Raw genomic sequence first — 13605 nt, forward strand, 5'->3', positions numbered from 1 at the left:
ACAGTGTTGTCAGCAGTGCAAGAATGCTAACTCATATAAATATTTTCATGTTTTTTAATACAATAAAATAGCAGCACAGGAATAATATACAATACATACAGGCACATGAAAAGTCAAAACGCCAGAAAGGCAGAAACATGAGATAATTTTGTAAACAGCGTAACAACACATCAAAGTTTAACTTCAAAGTAGAGTTCTGGTCCTACTGTTAAAAAATGGCGCCCTTGTGAAATCGAGTTATCCCTGCGAATGTTAACAAGTTACAACAAACTGTCCCTGGTTGTCAGCATAAGAGAAAAAACAAGGCATAGTTAAACCTGTCTATCTGCGCACTAAGCAGTGATTGCTCGATGTACTGTCGTCACTCCTCTTCTTCAATGCCTTGACAAATGCACGCAACCACACTCATAAAAAAAAAAAAACAATTACGAAAATATACTCCAAAACATTGACAACTGGTCGAGGTTCTCTGAAGGAAAACAAACGGCGATGACCATTAGCGGAAAAGGCGGTGCAAAATGAGATTTTCCCGGAAACACGTCACGACTATTTGTGCATAGAGTTCATTGCAATATAACGCAGTAGCATTGCTGTGCTAGTATAAAAGTGGATAATTGCTCATCCACTACTGTAGATTGCAGTTGAACGCTCATTATAAGTGTGCACAACAAATATAAATGATGCTAATTGAGTTATTCAGCAGATGAATATTTATTGTTTAATGTTAATAAGGATACAAAGTTATGCATGGGTGTCCTCATAACAATTCGTCAAATGATGCTATCTATAATTGAGAAAGAGAGTTTTAAAGTTGTTGGTATTGGGAGTGAGCACACTGCTACTCCTACCACCAAATTGGTTAGTGATGATGTTTGAGGTGAAAAACTCCATTGAGCTATGTCGAGACAACTGAGCTACAGGGGACAGGTGCCCTGATGGACTCTCCTCGTTCCACTAATAAGAGTTTCCATCCCATCACTTTTTCTTTTTCTATTATTTCCCTGACAGAATTTTGCCACGAGCCTGTGCCAGCGTCATCCCACAATGCCACAGTAGTGGTGTCAGCACCAGGTGTGATGCCCTACATCCAGCCCCAACCTGGCGGAGGAGAACCAAACAACATCCAGTCCATCTGCGCCTCCTCTTTCTCCGTCCTGTCTTCTCCCTCCTCCAACGGCGGCGATCGACAGGCTGTCCCTGCAGGGAGTGAGATGCAGAGACAGAACTACCCTGCGCCAAAAGCCCCAGGAGGGGTTTATACATCCGCAGGACATCACAACAGTTCAGATGGGCCACTGAACAACATGGTGAGCACAAAACTCATTGTACGAGCACGATAACCCGGCCTAGCCCCACTCAATCACTCTGTCATGTCTTGTAAGCAACCTATGCAAATATTCTTAACAATGATCTCAATTGTATTTCTGTCAATCAACCTCGTGATCAAACAGCTGCTTAAAGCGTCAGCCTGGTTTGATCAAATGGATGTTATGTTCTGAGGTTGGATCCCAAAAGCGCAGACACAAATAAGAGTTAACTCTTTATTCGCATAAGATCGAGAGGCGTAGAACAAACTTGACTAGACGAGAAACAACGAGAATGCATCGAGAATCACGAGATGCCACGCCCCATTGGGCTGTGGAGATGCACTAAGGAACAGAGGTAATAATCTGACAAACACCCACTTCTCGGTTTGGCTTAAATAGACAGTGAATTGATCGGATTGGCTGGGGCTAGACATGTGGGTAACAGGACTGACATCGAATTATCTGATTGGCTGTTGACCAGAAAAAGAGATTAAAGATTCTTGACATCACATATCTCCTGACATCACATCGTGTTTTTCCAGTTGAAACCATATGATGGTTACATAAGTTCAAAACAGACACTTGACCTCACCGTCATGACCCAAACTTAAACCTGGCATGACCCAGTCATGACAATGGAGACAACTCCCAAAAACGTATAAATATGTTCTATTTTAAAAGTCTTAAGTGTCCCAAAGATGTATTTTTAAGTTTTTTATTTTATTTATTTATTTTATTTATTTTTAATGCTAACGCATACACAAGAAGAACGAGTGAAAAAATTGTAGTAATTACAAAAACGGCGAGCAGGTGGCAGCAGAGTATAAGAGATCAACCATGATGCCATAATGAAAGCAAGCTGTTTGCCCACTGTTTTAAGCATATTTGTGAATAATGATTTAACTTAGCTATATTCTAATGCTAATTGCTGCAAAACGGAAACAGTTAGAAATATACTTTTTTTTTTTGTCTGATGAAGAGGCTCCATTCGTTCTTTTGGTAGGTTCCATGTTTTTCTATCAATAGAACACAATATTCTGTGGGCCTTGCAAAATCATTCAAAATCCAGTAAAACAGCTAGGAGCGAAGGGGGTTGCTTCAATGAAAATGGCTGGGAATGAATGAGTTAATAAGAGTTGTATCCCAGTTTTCTGTTTCATATAGCAGCACTGACACCAGAACTTTTCCATACCCTTGCAGGCCACACCCTAAAAACAGGTCCTATTTGACCAATCTAGCTGGTAGTTATGTGTCCGACAGATCCTTTCGTTATAAAAAAAATCACTCTAGGATGGTAGGTGTTTTCAACCAATATATATTGGTGATTGGGACAACCAATCTGACTAAGATATTTGAGTTCATCTGTGTTAGAGGCTGACATTTTTTTGGGGAATCCCGAATAAAAGTCCTACTGATTGTCACACCCACCTAAGTGGGGCAAAATTTGTTCTCTGCATTTGACCCATACCATGAGGGAACAGTGCTCAGGAATTACTTGGTGAGCTAACCCCCCAATTCTAACCCGTAATACTCCAGGTATTAACGGGTATCAGCTTAACCTACTAGAATAGTCGTTTTTTTTTAACCTTTCCATTTTTCGAGTGCACTTTGTCTGCCACCTTGCTCGCCTGCATCTTTAAATGAAACTCTGCTAACGTCCTCTTTCATTGTGATTCATTGAGATAATCATAGTGCTTACGTTCTTAAGGGAAGCAAATCCCCGGGCTGTCTCCTCCAGTCTTTTTTTTAATGAAGGGAAAATGTAATTAACAGAGCACAATCCTCGCAGGTTCACAAGCCTCCTAAAACTCAACCAAGTGGTTGTGACCGAGTTAATGTCAACGTGTGTTAAGGTGAAATTCATTTCTTCAGAAAAGTATCCATCCATCCATTTTCTTGACCGCTTATTCCTCACAAGGGTCGCGGGGGCTGCTGGCGCCTATCTCAGCTGGCTCTGGGCAGTAGGCGGGGGACACCCTGGACTGGTTGCCAACCAATCGCAGGGCACACAGAGACGAACAACCATCCACACTCACACGCACACCTAGGGACAATTCGGAGCGCCCAATTAACCTGCCATGCATGTCTTTGGAATGTGGGAGGAGACCGGAGTACCCGGAGAAGACCCACGCGGGCACGGGGAGAACATGCAAACTCCACCCAGGAAGGTCCGAGCCTGGACTCGAACCGGAGACCTCAGAACTGGGAAGCGGACGTGCTAACCACTCGACTACCGTGCCGCCCTCTTCAGAAAAGTATGAGTGGTAATTGTTAGGGCTGGGTTTTAAAAAATCAAATAATCAATATTGAATCGATTTTGCTCTTCAAGCCCGGTATCGATTCATATAACCACGAATGAATTATTTTATATATCTCTTATTCCCATAAATTAAGAATTTATGTTCACATTAATTTAAAAGTATTTTCTTTCTATCTTAAATGAGAATGGATACCAGCCCTAGTAATTGCCACTCCTAAGTTGATGCACCAGCTAGTGATTCAACTGCATTTAAATGTCAAACGTCTTCTCTTTAGGTAAACAACGGTCAGAATTCTCTGCTGGGAGAGCCCCCCAAAGACGTCCGACTGCCCTCCAATCCGTACCTGAACCTTGCCAGTGTAATGCCGGGGGTTGTTCTGCAAGGTACTCACATCACACACAAATTCATTTGCACGAAGACCCGAAGCAGTTGCCGGTCTCTCGTAGTCTTTTATTGTGTCTCCTCAACCTCTCCGCAGGGTCACTGGGCAGTAAAGCCCCGGCAGGGCAGCCTGCCTCGGGCATGTACGGCAGCTCGGCGACCCCCGTTGCCTCGCAGGGTGGCAGCTCCTTCTCCCACAGTGCAGCCGCTCCCGCCACTTCCTCGTACAATACTGACACTTCCTCTGACTACAGCCACTACAACCAGGTCTACACGCAGGTACTCTAGCATGAAGACAATACGGATATGGATGGGATCACATGACCAAGAGCATCAAGTGCATTGCAGCCAATCAACTTGCGTGTATGTTTCTTCTGTAGGAGGCCATGCAACAGTGGTACCAGCACTATCAAACAGCACAAGGATACAACTCTGCCACGCCACAGGACAACACAGCCACCGATTATACAAAGGATCACACACAGGTAAGACACACACACACGAACAGTGTAGTATTAGTGGAAGTTTATTCCCGTGGTGCAGGCCACAGTTTATGACCACTTTAGGAAGAAATTTAAGACATTTGAAAGGGTTCTTGCACTTTTTCCTATACACAGGAAATTCTGTAGAGTCATTTTGCTCTGTTTAGAGTGGGACCATATAGACTGTTTAGAGTAAAATTTACACTTGGAAGAGAGTAAAACATTCAGAGTAAATCTGAAATATTTTTAGTGTGTATGAGAGAATTTGCCTATCCCATGAAAAACTATTCAAGATTTTGCAGTCAGAAATTCTAAATAAATTTTGCAAGGAGAGATTTTGATTCTAATTTAGTAGTTTATTAAAAAAAATAATAATTAAAAAAAATACACAAGGTTTGAGGAACGAACTCACGACCTTCAGCTTGGGTGACTTTACCACATGAGCTCTGCCATTGCTACCGTTTGCTTGTATTCAAAAGAAGCACAAAAGTGTTTGTTTTTTTTAGAAGATTTTGGTGACACGAGCAATCTACTAACACACAGTAGGAGCTGCATGGCTCAGATAGTAGATGTTTGTGTGCTGGAGTTGGATGCCAAAGTGCAGACACAAATAAGGTTTTAACTATTTATTCACATAACTTGACGAAACGAAAAGCAATGAGAATGCATCGAGAATCACGAGACGCCAAGCCCCCTTGGACTGTGGAGAAGCACAGAGGAACAGAGAACAATAATCCGGCAAAACACACAATTCTCAGTCTGCACCTACAGACAGTGAATTGATCTGATTGGTTGTAGCAAGTAAAGGACTAAAGAATGACATCACATAGGTCCAGACATCACCTAAAGGATTAAAGATTGACATCACATGGCCTAAATCTAGTTGAAACTAGAAGATGGTTATATGATGGTTACATCAGTTCAAAACTGACACTTGTTATATCAGTACAAAACAGACACTTGACCTCACGGTCGTGAACCCAACTTAACTTCATGAACTCAAACTTAACCCTGGCGTGACCCCAGACATGACCCAACCTGAACTTGTGGGTTTGTTCCTCAACCATTGAGTGACTTTTTTTTTTCTTTAATTCTTTGAAGTAAATTTTTACTTTGTTTAGAGTAAAATTGATTCTACAGAATTTACTGTGTACCACTATATTTCCAAAGTAATCGAATTAACATGTAATCAGGTAGGTCACATGATCTTTTGGGTAGATCGGAAAATAAAGAAGGCCTTCTTGTGTTCTAGGTTCCACCCGTTTCCTCGTATAGTGATTACAATTCCTACTTGCAGACAGTTACTCATTATTACTCCCAGTCTACAGCTGCACAGGCCTATGCCAGCAAGGTACACACACTCACGCACACACACAATGCCAGGCAAATGCTAATGCAAAGTGTGAAATTGAACAGAAATGCAGAATGTTAAGTTTTATGCTTTGCAATGTAACGTTATGTGCACAGCATACTTTCCTTATTCTTCCGTCCATTCATTTTCTTCCTCTTATCCGGGGTCACAGGGAAGGCTTTGCGCTCTTCGTCCAACTCCTCCAGGGGAATTTCAAAGCAAACATATTTTAATACCCAGTGCAGGTGTAACACAAAATACAGTCTAACTGTGTGCATGATTGGAGTTTTCTTTCTTTTGTTATTTTGATAGACTTTGCACAGGTACAATTGGGCTTAATCGGGCAATTATGCCGTTGTTGGGTGGAAAGTAGCCCTTTCCTGGCCAATCGTAGCGGCATCCCTCGTTTGCATTATTATAGGGGGTGCTATTAAAATATTTGAAAGATAATTATGATAATTTATCCAATTAATTGATTTCTCCAATGATTCACAGGGATTGCCCCATGTTGTTGCCATATTTATCATGACATTCACTGCACACGTCCACGGTGTGCCGATCTGCCTCCGCCCCCTTCAAATCCACCACCTACGCGACCATTTAGACTTGCTTTTACCGAGTCTAAAATCTCATCTTACTCTCAGTTAGTAAATTGCCAGGTGTTGGGGGACGAGGCAAGCATGTCTACCAAATTCACAAATAAGCTAAACTAGACTTTATCTGGCACGAAAATTAAGATACAACCTTTTATGGGGCCAGTTTGGAGGACCAAAACTGCCAAAATTAAAAATAAATAAATTAATACATAAAAACGAAAATAAACATATAATTAAAAAATTAAACACAAAAATTAAGTACGCGTTTAGTTTTTGATTTGTGATTTATATCCGAGGACCAAAACTGACAAAATTAAAAATAAATGAATAAATAAATACCTAAATAAATAATTAAATAAAGAAAGAAAAACAAATAATAAAATAATTCAAAAATTTAACAAAAAATAAATATGCCTTTAATTTTTTATTTATATGTTTTTAACCGTTTTTAATTTTCATTTTTATTCAACTATTCATTAATTTATTCATTTCTTTATTTATTCATTTTTTAATTTTAAATTTGGCAGTTTTGGCCCTCGGATATAAAACATAAAAAAAACAAAAACTAAGCACACATTTATTTTTTGTGTTTAATTTTTCAGTTATATTTTTATATTAGTTTTTTATTTATTATAGTGCTGTCAAACAATTAAAATTTTTGATCTGATTAATCACACTTTTTAATTTTGATTCATCACGATTAATCAGCTAAATTACTTGCGTAATATAAAATACAAAATACCGTAATATTTTGACATTAACGCATTTTATTATCTGAATGTCATTTGTAAACATTGATTAAATGCATGTAAACAATTGCATGCATGCGTGTATTGCTCAAAACGTAACAGCATCATATCAATTGGGTGCAATTCAACAATTATATTGCAAAGAACGTACTAAATACTGACGAAAACTTGGTAACGCATCATATTAACTGGGTGCAATTCAGCAATTATTAATTAATTAAATGCAAATTACTTTTGTTTTATCTAAAGTCCCGTCTGGGTGTTTTTTAAAGCGAAATTTACCACCGAGCACACCAACTGGAGTCACCCCGCTCATTTTGGAACAACAGGCGTACGAAATGCCGTGCATTGACCTCATCACTGACCTGCGCCGCCTTCAATGTAACCATCCGCGGTTACGTTCAAGGCTCAAGTGCGGTAAAAAAAAATAGTGCGATTAATCTGCATTAATACGTGATTAATGCGATAATTTTCTGAGATTAATTAATCTATTAACGCTTTAACTTTGACAGCCCTAATTTATTCATACATTTATTTTTTAATTTTGGCAGTTTTGGTCCTCCAAACTGGCCCTATAAAAAGATGTATCTTAATTTCCATGCCAGATCAAGTCTCATTTAGCTTCTTTTTAAATTCGGTAGACGTGCTTGCCTCGTCCGCCAGTACATCTGGCAATTTACTAACTGAGAGTAAGGATGAGATATTAGACTCTGTAAAAGCAGGACTAAATGGTAGCGTAGGTGGTGGATTTGATGGAGGAGCACTTATTTTTTATTTTGGCAGTTTTAGTCCTCCATAGGCCAGCATAGACATGCACCAGCCCATAGTAGTGATGGGAAATGAAGCTTCATGAAACACTTGTGATATTTTTTGGTGCTCTGTCATGTCAGCTGACGTTGGTAATACATTATTCAAATTGTCTCTTGAGCTTTGGTGTGATACGCTGAGTGTTTCTTAAACAGGAAGTGGATGTGTGTAAGCCTCTAGGCGTGGCTCTTCACGCCGTCAACAACGGCGTGGCCCCTCCCCCCGCCGTCCTACCAACTGCGACCATGCTGCCAGCCTACAGCACCCTGCCACTGATGCCAGGTTTCCTTGGGCCGCCGCACCCCATCGCAGCCGCGCCAAATGCCGTCACACATGCGCAAGCTGCCGCCACAGACTGGAACGCTTACTATTATGTGAGTAGTAGCAGCAAACATCTTGACGTTGTGAGTCCATTAGCTGACCTGATGACAATGCTACTCGTCACTAATCACATCAGTCTTTAATGTTGAAAGTGCAAACAAGAGAAGAGTGCGGCGGCTGAAGGTATTAAGAGACAGGAAGTGGAAGGACGACCTCGCCAGCTCTGCCTGTCTCTGGAGAGATTTCCATTTGTTTGGACAGACTGCCTTTTGTGGCCTCGTCTCTGTCATGCAAGCTAAACCCTTTTCGCCTGCGCTTATCCTAAAACACACACAGCATGTTTGCATTGTTGTCTAGTTGATTTTCACGCAACTTTGCCAAGCTATTTTTGGCATGTAATTTTTGTGCAACTGTTCAGAATCCAAACGTCCTTCATGCGCCTTGAACAGACAAACAAGTGTATGTAAAGTATAAATCATGTTATTTATTTATGTATTTATTTATTTATTTTGGTCAAGGTTTATTTTTATAGCACATTTGAAGGGGAGGTCAACCCCCCCCCCCCAACAAAAATAAATACATAAAAATCGTGACAATATGTTCTATGTAGCCACACTAGTCTAAAATACGGTATTCTGGTTAATATTGCATTATTGCAATATTGAGTTACGCAGCAATATTCAGCAGTTTTTATCAATATCAGAAGGCGGCCATTTTGCCACTTTCTATCAGGTGTAACTGACATCAGTTGCTCAGGTCTCAGGTAACAACCAATCACAGCTCAGGTGCAGAAAGCAGCTTGCCATGGCCTGGGTCGCATGCGCCAGAGTCGCGCCAGAGTTCATGACCTGTTATGTGTCTGTTTAGGTACTGATGTAACAAGTGTCTGTTTACAAAACGTGATGTTCGTGATGTCAACCTTTAATCCTGTCGGGACCTATGTGATGTCGTTCTTTAGTCCTTTACGATTCACTGTCTGTGGGTCCAGTCTGAGAATTGTGTGTGGTTTGCCGGATTATTGTTCAACTGTCCTGTGTACAGCGTTTCTGGGTTTCGGCCTCTCGATGTGAATAAATGGAGAAAATCTTATTTGTGTCTGCATTTGGGATCCAAACCTTCCAGTGCACAACAGATGAGCTGTGATTGGTCATTGCATGAGCAACTGTGATGACATCTTAAGTCGACAGCAAGTGGCAAAATGGCCGCCCCCCCTTAGATGGATAAAAATGGCTGGATTTTGCTACATAACTAATGTTCCACAAATGTAATATTAATCAGAATGTCGTGTTTACATTTGTGACGTCACATATACATACTATTGTCAAGAAATGTTTTGACTTCCTCTTTTAATACAGTAACACTGCCCAAAGTGCTGCACATATTAAAAACTGTGATTATAAAAAAAAAAAAAATAGGGAAAAATACAGATAAATTAAAAACAATAAAATTGGAGACATCCAGGTCAGCTAGCATGCATATAAAATTAATGCAGTAAACACTATTAAAACTAGAAATTATAATAGCACTAAAATAAAACACAATAAAGAAAAATAGATATTAAAACAATAAAATTACATCCTAACTCTCCTTCCAGTCCTCCATTTTGTATCTGCTGTCTGTGGGTGAGCTGTGTGGTCCATTTTGATTTGTCCCCCTCTTTTTTTTTTTTTTTTTTTAGAACCAGACTCGGGGCCACAAGAGGGAGTATCCCCAGTTGGCGGTGCAGGAAGTGACATCATCAGATGGCGGCTACATCGGACAGCACTCCCAAGGCCTTGGGGGGCAGTATGCTGACTATTTCAAGAGGAAGCGACTCTAGAGAGACACGCTAATCTTTCAAGCTGGATACGGTTGAATGGTTCCAATAAACGGGGTCCTCGGTTTACGACGGTCTGAACGCACCGTTGTCTAGCATGTAAATATTTGTATAGGAAACACTCACTTCATGTAAAACAATCAAAAACGGTCAATTGGGTAACTAAGCGTGCCTTTTTGTGATGCGTGACGTCTTCTTACGTCGCCACGTAAACGAGTTTATCAACAACTCATTTGCTCCCAAAAACGTAAAAATATGTTCTATTTTAAATGTTTTTACGTGTCCCAAAGACATATTTGTTTTTTCTTGTATGTTTTTTTTATGCTATAGAGCATACAAAAGGCTTTGATGCAGCCTCTCAACTGCAAAGAATAGTTGAAGAAATGGTAGATATTACACAAACGGCCAGCAGGTGGCAACAGAGTATAAGAGATCAACCAAGACCATTTTGGAAAAAAAGAAAGCTTAATTACTCAAAATTCTAAGCAGATTTGTGAATAATGATGAAACTTAGCTATATTCTCATGCTAATTGCTGCAAAACGGAAACAGATAGAAATATATGAGAAATATAAGAGACTTTAAGCTTTCTTTAGGTAAGTTCCATATTTTTATAGCAATAGAACACAATATTTTGTGGGCCTTACAAAATCAGTCAAAATCCATTAAACAATATTGCTTAACCTGGAAATATCGCGTGTCGGGATCGTTGTAATCCGAGAACCTCAGCACATGCGGCAACCCATAAGACTGTTCGCTTCTCGCTAACCAACACTACACCCTCAAGGTTTTTAATTGCCTATTATAGATGCCGCAATATGGTGGCAAAGCACTACTTTGGTCAAAATGAAAATCCTTAAATCACTTCAACATTGGCGCCAAAGTAATACTTTTACCACTTAGCGAGTTTTTCAGCAATTAATGGATTTAAAAATGTGCGAATGTAGAAAACACCAAATTGGCAAGGGTTCAAATGTGAGCTGTTGTCTTTATCCGGTTCAAGCCTTAACCCTCCTCAATTAGTCGCTCCCCATCTCCAATGTCAACTATACTAATATTACCTTGTACTAATGTAAACTAGCATATGTTTGTATGTTTGCTCAAACGAAAACACAACTTTAAAGTACGAGCGTTCAACAACGCTCTGCCTGTTAACGTCTCTCCTTTCCCGTCTTACTGCCGTGTTGCTCTTTTATACATGGACAGCCGTTTGGTGTGGATTCAATTCATGAGTGTGCCTAAGCTGTATCTGTAGGAAGTGTCAGCCATTTTAGAATCCCAAAACTGGGAGAACATCAGGAAACAGGGCGTGGACCAATAAAAGCCCCGTTGACACACAAGAGCTTCTCTCCGTCAATCAAAGACAGACTGAACTGACTATTCTTGTGTGGTTGTGTGTTTTATAGCAAGCCATGTGTGACACATCAGCTTTGTTTTAAGGACGTTTGTCAGCTCTGTTGTGAGCATCATGTAACCACAAGAATGAAAATGTATAAATATATTGATTTCAGATCCACTTTGCTGTAAATTTGTAATGTTTTTGTAGTCCCTGCAAACAAACAAAAAAAATGCTTGTCCCCTGTTTTTAATGGAATTGTGAAAATTCACATTCTTTCAATGATTTCAAGCCCATACGGCTCTTGGTTTATTTATTTATGTATTTATTTTTTAATCAGGTATTTCTTGCAGGGGCTACACGGCTTTTTGTGTCACTTGTGAAACCTGCTTGGGATATATATTTCGATTTGTGTAACATTTAATCCAAATGTGAGCAAAGTCGTCACACAGCTCGTTTTCATTTGAACAGTTGCATTTGAAAAAGGAATGTTGTCAGTGTTCTGGGTTGAGATGGTCAAGACACACAATGCTGATTGAATGTTGCTGCAATAACAGATGGTTGGTGGGTTTTGTTTTGTTTTGTTGGAATCACCACTCACCTTCCAATAACCTTTTACAAAAGCAAATAAGAGTGTGAATCTTTTCTTTCCTAAAAATGTTTTTCTTACTCTTTTTGTCTATCCGTTTTCTGTAACAAAAATATTTTGTGTCTAACTTTAGTTGATTATCAATGAGGGCTTGCTATTTGAGTATTACTGCTTGCTATGGCAATAACTAAGGCTCATTACTGCTGTAAAATTGTTGAATGTACTATATAATATTTATTCTTTTAGTCAATGTTTTTATAATCTTACCAACGACTATTTGGGCCACACTGAAAAGACAAAAAAAAAAAAAAAAAAAGAATAATGCTGAAAAGCACGAGATGTTACAAGTGTAAAGTCATATTATCAAAATGGTCAATTTTTTAAATTACTCGAAAAAGTCTATATCATCTAGATCAGGGCTGTCCCAACTTTTTCATTTGAGATTTGAGAGCCACCTGAGGCTCAGTAGGACGCAAGGGCCACATAATGTGACGACGACAAATTGTTTAGTCCTAAAAAAAATAAAAAATAAAAAACAAAACTATATATATATATATATATATATATATATATATATATATATATATATATATATATATATATATATATATATATATATATATCCATCCATCCATTTTCTTGACCGCTTATTCCTCACAAGGGTCGCGGGGGCTGCTGGTGCCTATCTCAGCTGGCTCTGGGCAGTAGGCGGGGGACACCCTGAACTGGTTGCCAACCAATCACAGGGCACACAGAGACAAACAACCATCCACACTCACACGCACACCTAGGGACAATTCGGAGCGCCCAATTAACCTGCCATGCATGTCTTTGGAATGTGGGAGGAGACCGGAGTACCCGGAGAAGACCCACGCGGTCACGGGGAGAACATGCAAACTCCACCCAGGAAGGTCCGAGCCTGGACTCGAACCAGAGACCTCAGAACTGGGAAGCGGACGTGCTAACCACTCGACTTATATATATATATATATATATATATATATACGTAGATATAATTTTTGTTTAGCCAGAAAAATGTGACCTATTTTTTTAGACCCTCCCTTCTTACTTTGACCATCTCCAAACATTATTTTGTAAAACTGTGTCAAACGCCATTTTTAGTATATGTCATGGGCCGCTGAAAAATGGATGGTGGGCCACAAATGGCCCCCGGGTCGTAGTTTGGACATCTCTGATCTACAACATTTGAATGATTTCAAAATTTTCACACATCATAAATGCAACATTCCCACAGTTAAGTGCTTATACTCTACTAGCAATATTATTTTTTTAATTGTTCTGACAGAAGTATGAGTATACCTGCAATTGTGACTATATTTGCTTAATTTAATGCTTATTGTGAAAATATAAGCAAAATGTATGTATGGTTTTGTTATCTTGTTCAATTTTGTTTCATACAATTCTAGCTGTATTTGTAAAATTCACACATCATTCTTGTGTAGTTTTTGTTCTTTTCAGTGTTACCCAAGTACTCCTTAATAATATAATCTTGCAACTATTTATTTGATTGTGCATATAATTATTCTACCGCTGAGTAGGAATGTAGTGCCGTACTTGCGTCGCCTTGGCAACACTGAAAAAGCAATAGC

At 39.4% G+C, this 13605-nt stretch overlaps 1 protein-coding gene across 2 annotated transcripts in view; it reads left to right on the forward strand.

Annotated features, from left to right (window-relative positions):
* raver2 (ribonucleoprotein, PTB-binding 2) overlaps positions 1-12536 on the forward strand; it is a 67208-nt gene extending 54672 nt beyond the window's left edge. Inside the window, exons 10-16 of one of the 2 annotated variants that reach the window (XM_077534812.1) lie at positions 1009-1307; positions 3843-3951; positions 4047-4228; positions 4330-4434; positions 5684-5782; positions 8090-8308; positions 9934-12536. In XM_077534812.1, coding sequence (XP_077390938.1) covers positions 1009-1307; positions 3843-3951; positions 4047-4228; positions 4330-4434; positions 5684-5782; positions 8090-8308; positions 9934-10074 — 1154 coding nt within the window. In that variant the 3' untranslated portion in view covers positions 10075-12536. The remainder of the gene's footprint in view (positions 1-1008; positions 1308-3842; positions 3952-4046; positions 4229-4329; positions 4435-5683; positions 5783-8089; positions 8309-9933) is intronic. The other variant, XM_077534813.1, reaches the window with a different exon arrangement.
* The last annotated feature ends 1069 nt before the right edge of the window (positions 12537-13605 follow it).

This window comes from Festucalex cinctus, chromosome 10, assembly GCF_051991245.1.
Source record: "Festucalex cinctus isolate MCC-2025b chromosome 10, RoL_Fcin_1.0, whole genome shotgun sequence".
Lineage (NCBI taxonomy): Eukaryota > Metazoa > Chordata > Actinopteri > Syngnathiformes > Syngnathidae > Festucalex > Festucalex cinctus.